Source organism: Rhamphochromis sp. 'chilingali' (assembly GCF_963969265.1).
Source record: "Rhamphochromis sp. 'chilingali' genome assembly, chromosome: 20".
Taxonomy (NCBI): domain Eukaryota; kingdom Metazoa; phylum Chordata; class Actinopteri; order Cichliformes; family Cichlidae; genus Rhamphochromis; species Rhamphochromis sp. 'chilingali'.
Genome location: NC_137947.1, coordinates 15,566,901 through 15,579,186, shown reverse-complemented (window position 1 = coordinate 15,579,186; position 12,286 = coordinate 15,566,901). Strand labels below are relative to the sequence as shown.

At 38.6% G+C, this 12,286-nt stretch overlaps 2 protein-coding genes across 3 annotated transcripts in view; one reads left to right on the top strand and one right to left on the bottom strand.

Moving 5' to 3' along the window:
* Positions 1 to 12,286, bottom strand: part of LOC308387920 (A-type potassium channel modulatory protein KCNIP2-like) — a 130,042-nt gene that overhangs the window by 70,147 nt on the left and 47,609 nt on the right. The gene's annotated exons all lie outside the window — the stretch shown is intronic.
* Positions 2,396 to 5,493, top strand: LOC308387922 (uncharacterized protein). Its single transcript, XM_080868317.1, has 4 exons — positions 2,396 to 2,767; positions 3,761 to 3,909; positions 4,624 to 4,788; positions 4,866 to 5,493. Exons 2-4 carry the CDS (start codon positions 3,853 to 3,855, stop codon positions 5,031 to 5,033), a joined length of 390 nt encoding a protein of 129 aa, XP_080724443.1. The 5' UTR covers positions 2,396 to 2,767; positions 3,761 to 3,852; the 3' UTR covers positions 5,034 to 5,493.

Genomic DNA, 12,286 nt, shown 5'->3' with positions numbered 1-12,286 from the left:
CTCACTGCTACAGGAGAGAGCTCTTATCCCTCCCCCAGACCAACATCACCGCCAGTACAATACAACTGCATGTCTTGTCGATATCATGTGCTCCTAAAGGCTGAGTGAAGAGCCTTTTTTAGAGAGAACGGGAGCTTACTGCTAACATAGCAAATGAGGGGGAGAAGGGAGAGGGAGGGTTGGACGCAGGTAGAGCCTGTGAAAAAATTTGTAGTCACACTAAAATACAGGATGACTTTGATCTCATTAAATTTATCACTTTTGAGGTCACCCAATTTCACAGCATCCCACTCTCTGACCTAAAACTAGTTTCAGGGATGCTGACTCAGGACACTGCTTTACTCACTCATTTTTTTGTTTCTTTTTTTTCTCCTTTTTTAACTATAGGTTTTTGAATTATAATAGATTAGTATCCACGCAGTCGCAGTAACGATTCCAGAGTTAATGGCAGGAACGCTCACTGAAGCACATCGTTTGTAAAAACCTGCTTCTTTTTTACTTTGCCTCTTTCTCTCTCATCTGCTCACTTTTTCCCAAAGCAGCAGCCAGAAGTGCTCAACTGTGCCTTTCTTGTTCATGTATTCTACATTTTAAAGCCAGGTGGGAGGCTTCCAGGTTATGAGTAAATAACAGAACCATAACATATACTTTGGCATAGAAGTATCTGACTGTCCTACTTTAAATACAGTTAGATCCAGAAGTTCTTTGACTCTGTGACATTTTTTGTGTCACACACTTTCACCTTTGATCGATTTTGCAAAAATAATGCTGTTCATGATAACTGTTCAGGAAGTACAACAGTTTTGGAGTTGATTCAAAGTAAAACACTTGCAACTGGTAGCTGTTCAGTGGAACTCAAACTTAATATGGGGTTCAAAGAGATGTTGATGCAAGTGTAGGAGCCAATCATTGGTTGAAAAAAGTAAAAGTAAAGTTCAGAGAGAGAAAAGATTAGATTTCAAGATTAGGCTTAAAACTTTCCTTTTTGCTAAAGCATATACAGTGGGGCAAAAAAGTATTTAGTCAGCCACCGATTGTGCAAGTTCCCCCACTTAAAATGATGACAGAGGTCAGTAATTTGCTCCAGAGGTACACTTCAACTGTGAGAGACAGAATGTGAAAAAAAAAATCCATGAATTCACATGGTAGGATTTGTAAAGAATTTATTCGTAAATTAGGGTGGAAAATAAGTATTTGGTCAATAACAAAAATACAACTCAATACTTTGTAACAAATGCTGCAAAACTGATGGATGGTGTTACACAGAGAGAATGGAAAATGACCCAAAGCATACTGAAAAACCAACCCCAGAGTTTCTGACGACCAAGAAATGGGAAATTCTTCAATGGACAAGACAGCCAGCTGATCTCCCCCCAACAGAGCATGCTGTTCAGATATTAAATATAAAACTTAAGTTTAAAAACAAACCTTATATTAAAGATTATGTTAATTTGCCCAGTTACTTTTGAGTCTGTGACCTAGCTGTACTTTTATGTTTGCTGTATGTTTTTAGGAAATCACTTTACTCATACAAATATTTAAAAAGTAATGCACGTCTGGAAATGCTTGCTTCGTATATCTATCCTAAACCCTATCTAAACTTTCTATCCCACAAGCTGTGTTAATGACTGATCTGAGTTTTTAAACCATAACCAGTTTTGAAATATGGCTGCATTATGTACATATAGAGAAACTTAACAGATTTTCCTCTCTCAAACCTCCAATATGCATACATTACTTATATACACTCAGAAAAATTATGGTTCTTAAATGGTTCTTCAGATGGCTTCATGGTTCTTTAAAGAACCATCATACGTCAAAGAACCTTTTTATTTTGTGGATGGTTCTTCAGCTATTACAAATGGTTCTTTAAAGAACAAAAGGTTCTTCATCCTTAGCAATCTAAGTTTGATGGTGTAAATGGCATAAATATTTATTCACTATAATGAGGCTGTGAATTATACTGTGTGTTTTCTTTGTGTGCATGTGTGAAGGGAGAGGGCGGGTTACCTGGCAATTACCCTTTAAGAGAAGATGGTAGGAAACTGAATATTCAAATAAAAGTTAGAAATATTTGCTTAAAAATATACTGGTGGCAGGGGTGGGGGCCAAAGCCTAAAGACCCTAACCCCCCCCCCCCCCCCCCCCACACACACACACACACACACACACACCCCTAACCCCACAAACACATTATGAATATGGTGAGTTAACAAACAGTAGACACAATACACACATTCAAGTACTGTACTTTAGTTTTAAATTTTAATAAAGCATTACTATTTTCTACTCCAAGGCATTACTTTTGAGATTATTATATATTTTTGAAAATACAGCATAATGATAATACTAGTTGTTGTAAACTTTACAAACCACCCAGCAGTATGTAAAGTCAAATTATAAGATACAAGTAAATAACAATTGCAGAACAGAATGTCAGTGTAATGAACACACTTCGTTTTGACAAAGCACAGCTTAGGTAAATGATCTGAGTAGTTGTTCATCACTGAGCAATTTGTTAATATGTGTTTCGAGCCAAATAAATGACAGGGAGAGAGAGTGACGTCAGAACACGTCATACTATAACCTCCCGGGAGCGAACGGAGGGGGTCAGTCGTTGGGATGCGCATGCGCAGACAGAGTGTGCGAGCGGCGGGCCTTGACCTTTCGGGGGGAAAAAAACTCACGGACGGTGACAGCGAAACGGATAACAGTCTTCAGTACCTGCTGGACTTTGAAGCTGTGGATTCTGGGACTGTTAGAAAAGGTAAAACATTTCCATTAAAACCTTATTACTGTTTTGTTTTTGTTACTCGTCATTGTAGCTTGCTGTTAATGTTGTGCTAACAGTAGCGATTAGCTAGATACGTTAGCCGTTGAGGTCAGCGCAATTTAGTATCCGGTATACAGAAACTGTTTTCCTAACAAAACCACTGTTATAATTAAGTGAAGGTGCTCCCAGCTAATTTGAACCTTTGGCTTCTAAAATATGTGGTTCAATTGCGTGCTGCGTACATAACCTAATGTCAGCTAGACCGAAATTAAAATTTAATATATTGTTAAAGTCACTAAAATGGCGCCTGAAGCCTGTTGTGATCTCTGTGTCTGCTCTAGAAACTCTGAAATTCTGTAGATCTGAGCCGTACATTAAATACTCACATGAACCTGTACTTTGAATTCTGTATGAGCTGTATAAAATACAGCTATGCATAAGAGTTTTGAATGAATAATTAGATTAGATAACTCTTCATTGTCTAATCGAATTATATAGAAATGAATAGAAAGTGGTTCTTTAGACTGATGCCATAGAAGAACCTGTTTTGGTGCCACAAAGAACCTTTCAAACAATGGTTTCAAACATGAGAAGGTGCGTCTTTGACTGTTCCTGCATAACTTAGTTTCGGACTAGTTGACAAGTTATGCTCCGGTCATTTGATGTTTCCAAGATAGATGTTCTTTTGTAATATAGTTAATTTTTTTTGTATATTTCATTTATCCACCATCATACATCATACATACAAGCTAAGAAGAGGTCGTTATACTAACGAGGTATCAACGCTGGGCCAAAGTTCAGCACATGGTTAAAGTTTGTAATCCAGCCAGGGTGTAAATATCACTCAGCAGCCAGAGCTGAAGCAGGTAGCATCAACACATAAATCTACTCTACCCGGCTTAAATCACAAGAGCACCTCTGACAAAAAGCTGTAGATTTTTCTTGTTTGCACAAATTAATCCAGATTCACATTAACTGTGTTCACAGCTCCAACAAAATGAGGAAGAGGAGGGGCAGAAACACAATTAGATTGAATTACAATTGGATGGAAGTTGAGGACAAGGAGAAGGAAGCTTTGGATGAGGAGGAAGAGAAGCAGCAGGAGCATCTTTAGGGATCCCTATGATGTCATTGAGGTTTGTTTCATTAATATGGTCCTCTCACAAAGAACGATGACATGTTTTAGTTCACGTACTTCCTGTATTAAATAGTGATATGCAAAATGTTGTGAAAAACCATGGAGCAGGTACGTATAGTGCATCTGCAGGTAAATGAACATCAAATCTCTAAGACAGACTGAAATCTGTATATTTATCACCCTTATGATAAAAACCCATGTCAGCCATTGGTTTATGGACTTTGTATTTTGAAGCCTCAACATTTGCATTATTGCTGTTGCTATGTTGGGACCATATTAGGATGAGGGATCAGAATCTGGAGTCATGCACACTATTATTTCATTTGGTGTGTATCCATAAGACTCGTACAGCAGATCCAAGTTGTGCCTTGAAAACAGGAAAGTCGTCTGCATAGAGGAGAACTGTAATAGCAGGCTTGTACAAAGTGAGGCTTTGTGCTCACATTTGCTGCAAACACTCATTTTACCCTGTTTTGATGCAGATTTCACTTGAAATCAGGCAAGAACTGGACTTATTTTTTACAATGTGTTCTTGTGAATTGATTGTGTATAGCATTTGTTTGATTGATTTGACTTTCTGCAAGACAACAGTCGTCCACTGGCCAAAACAATTTTCCAAATACCTTCACGTGATCTAGCCTGGATTTAGAAAAGAATAGCAAAAAAAATCTGCACCTCCTGCTTCAGATGCAATTTGTGTTTGTGTGTTCAGAGGCAGCGGCGAGAGGGGAGACCTCGGGTCATCCAGCTGGAGAGCCTGACCAGGAGGAGTCGAACATTAACTCAGCTCTTCCAGGGCACCCTGCAGACTCGGCTGTTGGCATCGACGAGGGATGACGTGAACGCCAAACTGGAGTCCATCACAGGTCAACTGCAGGTATGCGAGTCAGACCTTCTGAGGAGGGTTTCACTTTTCTCTCTTCTTTATAATTGACTCTTTTCTCTCTCTTTCAGCTCCTTGTCTCAGAGTGGGAGGGATTTGAAGCACAAAGGGAGGAACTTGTCATTTGGTTGGCTGATATGGATGTCCGCCTGAGTGAGGTTGACCAGCTGACAGGAAACACCAGTGAAAAACTGAAACAACTGCAGGTGTGGGCTTGTTTTGATATGACATATATTTGATATGAAACATACGTCAGAGACATTGTCCTAAACTGGACTAACAAAGGACCATGAGTACAACATGAAAAGTACATTACATAGCGTAAGGCTGAAGTTCATTGATCATTTTAATCATAAACTTGTTGTTGAAATGTTTTTACTGAACATGCAAACATCTGCTGATGAAAATGTGTTGATGGTCTGTTATGAAGCTATTGCTATTTCTAATGTGTTTTATCACTTTCTGATGTTTTATTAATTAAACAATACATGTATTATTTGTTGTGTTATCTGTAGATATAGTATTTATATATATATTTATTTATAGTATAGCCAATATATTTAATTATTACTGTTTAAAACACTAATATGTGACATGTATTAGTAGTGATGTTGTGCTGAGGGTTAAAATGCCTTTTTGTCTTTTGGTAACTACAAAATGACAATAAACCATTAATATATGTCTATGCTGTGCTCGTATTTATTTTACCCTACTCAAATTCAATTTATGATGCATTTTATTTTGAAAGATTTAAAATGGTTTTTTTTAAGAACCACTCAAAAAAGGTTCTTTAAAATGGTTCTTTTAAAGAACCATTTGAAGGACCTTTTTAAAAATGGTTCTTTAAAGAACCATTTTTAAAAAGGTTCTTTGAAAAACCATTAAAGGTGCCCCAAAGAACCATTTCTTGATGGTTCTTTGGGGCACCTTTAAAGGTTCTTCAATGAACCACTGAAAGAAATGATTCTTCAAAGAACCATTGTTTGAAAGGTTCTTTGTGGCACCAAAAAAGGTTCTTCTATGGCATCAGTCTAAAGAACCACTTTTGGTTCCAGTTGGCACCTTTATTTTTCTGAGTGTATGTATATAAAAAAATAAGTGCAAAACACAGAATGTTAGCATATTATTAGGATTATCACACCAGAGGGGACATCGCATGGTGGGGTGAAGATGTAAACAAAGAGACTCTGGTGCAACGATTTATTGTAACATTAGCATTACAGCGCAAAAGCAGAAGGCCTAAATGAGTCTGTATTTGATGCAGCGAGCAAAGGTTGTCTCTGCTTCCATGAGAGCTGGATTGAGATTGTAAAAATTGATATCTGTTAACACTATACTAATATACATCAGCCTGAGGAGTAAAAATGACTGACATTGTTTGGAATTATTTTTAGTTGCACTTGTGTTTTGCTCCTGTTTAGCTGTTTAACACTAACAACTACAGTAGCTTGTTTTACTGTATTTTGCGTCTGCAAATTTGAAATACCAAAACATACAAAAGAAAAAAACTTAGAGCTGTAGCATCATTAATCAGACAATGTAACTAACACACACAGTAGGTTTATAGCACGTGAAAAAAGTTTTGAACTACAATTAAATTATTTAGAAAAAAATGCTGAAATGTCTCTGTGAATTTGGAAAACTAACATAAAACATAAATATAGAGGAAATGTCCTTAGTTTTAGTATTTGTTAGTCTGGTACAATTTGTTATTACAACTTTGCTGATGAGTATTTAGTGGACGTGTTTATTGAGACTCTGGATGTCTGCAAGACTGAGTTAACTGCTCTCAAATAGCTCTCTGTTTTTATTGTAATACATACTTTATACTGGTTTTCAAAACTAAGAATCGTTAACTTTTTTTAAAACCAAACTTCATTACACACAAAGTGAGTTGCAAAAACTCAACACAAAATTTTACATTTTTCACATCCAACTTGTCATTTAATCTAGTGTGTGTGTGTGTGTGTGTGTGTGTGTATGTGTATATATATATATATATATATATATATATATATATATATATATATATATATATATATATATATACCGCATGTAGCATGATTTTTTTTTTTGGGGGGGGGGGGGGGGGATTCCTCCACAAATAATTGTGAAAAATGAAGTCAACATTAAGCAATGATGAGCTGATCCTGATGTTTTAAGAAATTCTGGGTTCATCCTAATTTCCATGAGGAGACAGCAGGAAGTCAAATTTCATGGTTAGATCCAGGAGCTGAAGCTGTATCACGGATGCTTTCGTAGCTATTTCAGGATGTCAGTGGGTATTTTGAGCTGCTGTTGGCAGATTTGGGACCACATATGAGGAGGCAGAGATATTATTTCAGAGAACTGATTGACTCTAGCTGGGTGTCAGAGATAAAACAGTATTATTTTACTCTTTGTGCATTGAGTACTGATGTGCATTTTGAGTTCTGAGTCACTTGTTGCCAACTGCAGCAGTCTGATTGGTCAGATCATGTTGTTTGGGAAAAAAAAAATGGAAAAATTGTGCTTGGTCTATAAAATAAATGTTGCAAATTTGTCCAGCAAAATTACATGGACGGTATGAACGGCTGCATTAAGAATAGCAAACCCACACTGAAAACTAACTGAAACTAAACGTAGTTAAAACCATAGGCAGGATAAAGACATAATGTCACAGTTTTAGGCTCCATAATTTTAAAATCTACAGCATCAGCAAGGATGACGTGAATGAGTTACAAAACAAATTCACCCCACTCAAAGCTGTTATGATGGAAGGAAACTATCCATAGAGGCCTAAAAAAAGATTTGTCACGCTGTTAATTTGGGCATTTTAGCACTGGAGCCTATGAGGACTGACTCTCTTTTGGAGCCAGCATCAAGTGGAACCTAGAAGAAGTGTAGTTTTTCCACTCCAGTGTTGGCTTCATTTTTCACCTCCAACCCTTTGGTTGTGACCCTCAGTTGAATGTATCTAAAATTAGCTGGAGATTACTAATTCAGGTACAAAATAAGAACTGCTACACCCAATGTCCCGGCGGAGTAAAAACCTTTAAACTTCTTTTATTTTATTTTATTTATTTATTTTTTTTAACTTTAAACTTCTAAGTGAGCGCAGTGAAATCAAAATAGCTCCCTGTGTGGATTATGCTGATGTGGACACACACATCTGTAGTTTTCTGGTATAAGCCTGAGCCCCTTTTTGCCACAGACCTACTCTACCCACTCTGCCATTCTGGTGCCTAGGTTTCTCATTTGTGAGTTTCCTCTTCATTGCCTGCCTCTGTTCCCCTCATGGCTTCTCGAGAGCCATTAACCAAGAGGCTCAGTCTGGTGTGTCTGATGAGGACAGCTGCTGGGTTAAACAACCCATCTGTATCTAAATGATATAATCAGTTCTAATAGAACAGGGACAGATCAGTCCCATAGCTGTCAGCCAACAGGAGGACAAGAGGTCACCTTCAGCACAATTTAGGCACAGTCCACCTGATTGGGAATCCACAAAGAGACGTTGCCTGAAGCTGTGAAACTGTCTATTTGTGCAAGTACTGCGTGTGTGTGTTTGTCTCAACGTGTGTGTGCTCGTATGAGCTATGCATAAAGTGGGAAGAGTGTCATTTGTCTTTCAGCAAGCTTACAGAAACTTTTTACCCATGTTCGGTGCAGCAGGGCAGCCACAAATTCTGCTCAGAAAATGAAGAACTGGATGTGGGTTATTGATGAGAAAGTATTTGTGCCCTGCACCTCAAGGGGATTATTCATCAAAAAGTGTCAGTCGAAAGGTTATACAGGCATAAGAGCATGGTAAAGCCGCATCTAAGCAGGGTTGTTAGAGTGACTGCCCCGAGACAGACAGAGAATACATTAATCCCAAAACAGCCATATATCCTGGCAGAGTCTCCTTAAGCAAGGCCCAAACCTACACCTTCCCACTCACTGACAAAAAACAGCACCTAAAAAAAAAAAAGAGCAGAAAATGTCAAATACCTCCCACTCTCTAATTTCTTACCCTTTTTTTCTCTCCAACTTGACAGTTCTTCCTTTTGAGCTCATGTTACATGTTTCATGAGCCTTATTTGATCCTCACCGAGAGCACTAATAGCAGCTTTGATCATGACAAGTGCAGCACTTATGCTACACTACTATAATCACTAACTCTCCCTAATGTAATCCCTCACTTCTCTTGACACCATCTACACTTTCTTAAGGAGGCTCTCTTAGTCTGCCTATCCAGCAGGGCTGCTGCTGAACTATCCACCCCCCCTCTCAACTCAATTTTCAGAGCTTGCTCTCACGTTCTTGCTGGGCTACTTGAGTGCTTCCACTCTGCTATTTCTGCTGAATGAGTGTGAGTGCAGAAGATCCCGCTCTATATAATGGTGTGGTGGATCACAGCATCTAAAACAGAAAAGAATGAGGTTATGGAAAATGTTTTTTTCCTTTGCTTATCCATCTCTTTCTGTGTCTCTAGTTCTCTGCCATGTGAGCACAGATCTAGAGGTGAATCAGGGTGAAATGCATCCCACTTACAACAACACAGTGATGAAAGACTAGACACTCAGCAGACTCTGGCGCATTTAGACAAAGCTGACAATGTAAACACAAATGCGCACTACACAAACATCTTTCAGGCAAAAAAGAAAAAAAATATGTTAGAGTTGGATTGATTCCTGGAGGGCGCCGAACGTGTCGCCTGAAAGTCTTCCCCTAACAAGCAGCTCATCTATCCTCCATCGCTGTAAACACAACTGTTATGTAAGACACAGAGGACAGCGAGTATGTGCGCGTGTGGAGGAGTGTATGCTAATGTTAGTACTCGCGTACAGTATGTGTGCTCATACGACTTGCTTTTTTATGTAATGAATGGTAACTCCAAAGAAGGAGCCCGAACTGGTTGAATTCACACCATCAACCGACAGCTCCTGGGAAATCAGTGGGTGGATGGGTTTGGATCGGTGACAGTAGGCGAAGGATTGCAGACAGATTGGATTGGGTTCACTCGCGATCACACTTTAATACTCTTATTCACTCTGTGTCTCTCTGAGGAATTATTTTTCTTCATGTCTTCAAAGAAACTGCACCTGGTCTGAGTGGTTAACTTTTTTTTTTTTTTCCAACAGTTACCATCTCTTTGGACCTGAGCTTAAAAAAATCATTATCAGTACGTACTGGGGAGATGGGGATAGATAGTGTCAGTGTGCTTTTGCAACAGGTTTAGCAATGAAAAATGCCACGATCAAATATTTTAATAATCACAGTGCCGCTCGCTTATAAGAAGGGAAGAAGGCGCTTTGAGAATAGATGGTGGTGCACCTGGAAATGTGGGAAAAAACTGATAATATCCATTATTAGTAAATAATTGTAAATTTACAGTTAATTAAACTTCATGAAAGTGTTATTTGATTGTTAGTGATAATTAAAAATGTAATAATAATGTGACGTATCACAGCTGATAAGGGGGATAACAAACTGGCTCACATAACATTTTACTACATTGTATTTGTTCATGTCTACCAGATGTTACTGGTGTTTGGTACTAAAGGCTTCACTAGTGATCAGTTAAACTTTTTATCCAGAGTCCTGCATTTGAGACCTTTCCAATTCCTGACAGACTGATCTGGAAAGCCAGTGTACTCAGTGGACTCTATCCCGTTCAGCGTGCTTTTACCAGACAAAGAGCCTTGCTCGGAAAACAAAATCAGGTGTGACGCCAGCTCTCCAGTTAAAAGGATGTATTACTTCAGCAAATGGAGGTGAAGGATATTTTTACATCCTGTGTGTTCACCATTAAAATCAGCTGCAAAATCTCCATCGTCTTCCCCTCAGTCTATCGTAGCACAACCAGGGCTCAAAATCAGCCTGTGGCCCCTCCACTGACACCCTCTGCTGAGCCTCCAAATCCAGTTCCATAACTGCTTATTCATTTATTGTGGGGCAGAGCATTAAGGTGGGTTCATGTAAAAGCAAACGGAAAACTTTCTTATGCTAATTTTGTTAAGTTTAAAAGTGTGTTTGACAAGTCTTGATGCATGCTCAATCATCTAGGTAAGGAAATCCCACAAAGTTGATTCTGTTCATCTGGACTCAGCATTTTCAGTCCGAGAAATGTTTTAAACCATAGGCCAGTGGCCACTCTTTCAATGATGGGGATGTACATATCCTTGGTAGGGAGCAAAGCTGGTTTGAGTGGGGAGTCAAGGAGGCCATTTATGTGAAAAGGGAAAGACCATCTTTGAATCAAGGAGAGAGACTGAGAGTACATCTTTTACCATTTTAGAATGCTGTCATTGCAGCCATTCCCCGGCTCTCTGTGAATGGTCATGACCATTGATCATTAGTATTTGATCAGTGGTTGTTGATCAATGCTCATGGCAATTTGCATATTAATGATCAAGAAACTGACATCACAGCCCATTGTTCACCAGTGGTGCTGGTTTTGGTCATTATGCAAATATACTCTATATAAGGGTGAGAAAACTTGCAGTCAGCTGAGGCTGAAGGAGTCACTTGGATGAGTGATGAAATGTTTCTCCCACTGAAAACGCTACGTCCAGATGAACAGAATCAACTTTTTGGGATGTGTTTGACAAGGGAACAAAGATTGTTTTGGTGGCCATCATTAGTTAAAAGGCTTTCGCACAGTACAGAATGCACAAGGTGTCCTCCGGCATCAGTAACAAGGGATTCTGAGTCATAACAATAATGAGGCTGGTCTCACTCCAAGCCTTTCAGTTATGGCATGTTTCAACACGCAGGGTCACGGCAATGAGCAGGGATTTATTAACACAGACCAGGACACTGTCTTAAACCTTTCCAAGTAGTGCTGAGGCTTAAACATCGAACACCAAACACTGAGTGAAAGGGAAAGTAAACACAGACTGAAGAAGAACATGAACAGTGGTTTCCAGGTTCACAGTGTTGCGATCTACACCACCACACTTATCAAACAAGTGTCATTCAATAGCAGTTTCGACTTTTTAATAGCTGTCCAATTTATGTTGATGCAATACATGCACACCATAGTTATTAACCATACAATGTTCTATAAACATCTGCTGCAACATTACATACCATACAGATACAATTTATGGATGGTATATTAAACAATACGGAAACATGAATCATTATTCATATTGTATCGTCGCGCAGTGTCACCTTACAGAGAGAAAGTTTGGGGGGATTTCTTTGTGTTTGAAAGATATGAAAGTTATATTAACGGGTAATCTGAATTGATGAGTGTGTGGCTGCCTGTCATTCTGTCAGCCCTGTGTATCCATTATCCATCATGTACCCTCGCACTCACCTCATGACAAGCAGGGATAGGCTCCAGAGAATGAGATTAATGTTTGTTAACAGTAAACAAACTATCAAAATTACCATTAATTATTGCTGGTTGTTAGTACATTTGACAATAAATCTAATAATTAGATCAAATTTAGAAGAAATGTTTGATTACTCCTTTTATGTCCTGCTTTGGGATTTAAGTTTTAGACACTTGACCAGCACATTC

Excerpts from the sequence above, each read along its gene's own strand:
- LOC308387922 (XM_080868317.1), top strand. The coding sequence starts at position 3,853 with ATGAGGAGGAAGAGAAGCAGCAGGAGCATCTTTAGGGATCCCTATGAT. Across the intron at positions 3,910-4,623 it reads ATCCCTATGATGTCATTGAG|AGGCAGCGGCGAGAGGGGAG; the intron begins GTTTGTTTCATT and ends TTGTGTGTTCAG. Across the intron at positions 4,789-4,865 it reads CCATCACAGGTCAACTGCAG|CTCCTTGTCTCAGAGTGGGA; the intron begins GTATGCGAGTCA and ends TCTCTCTTTCAG.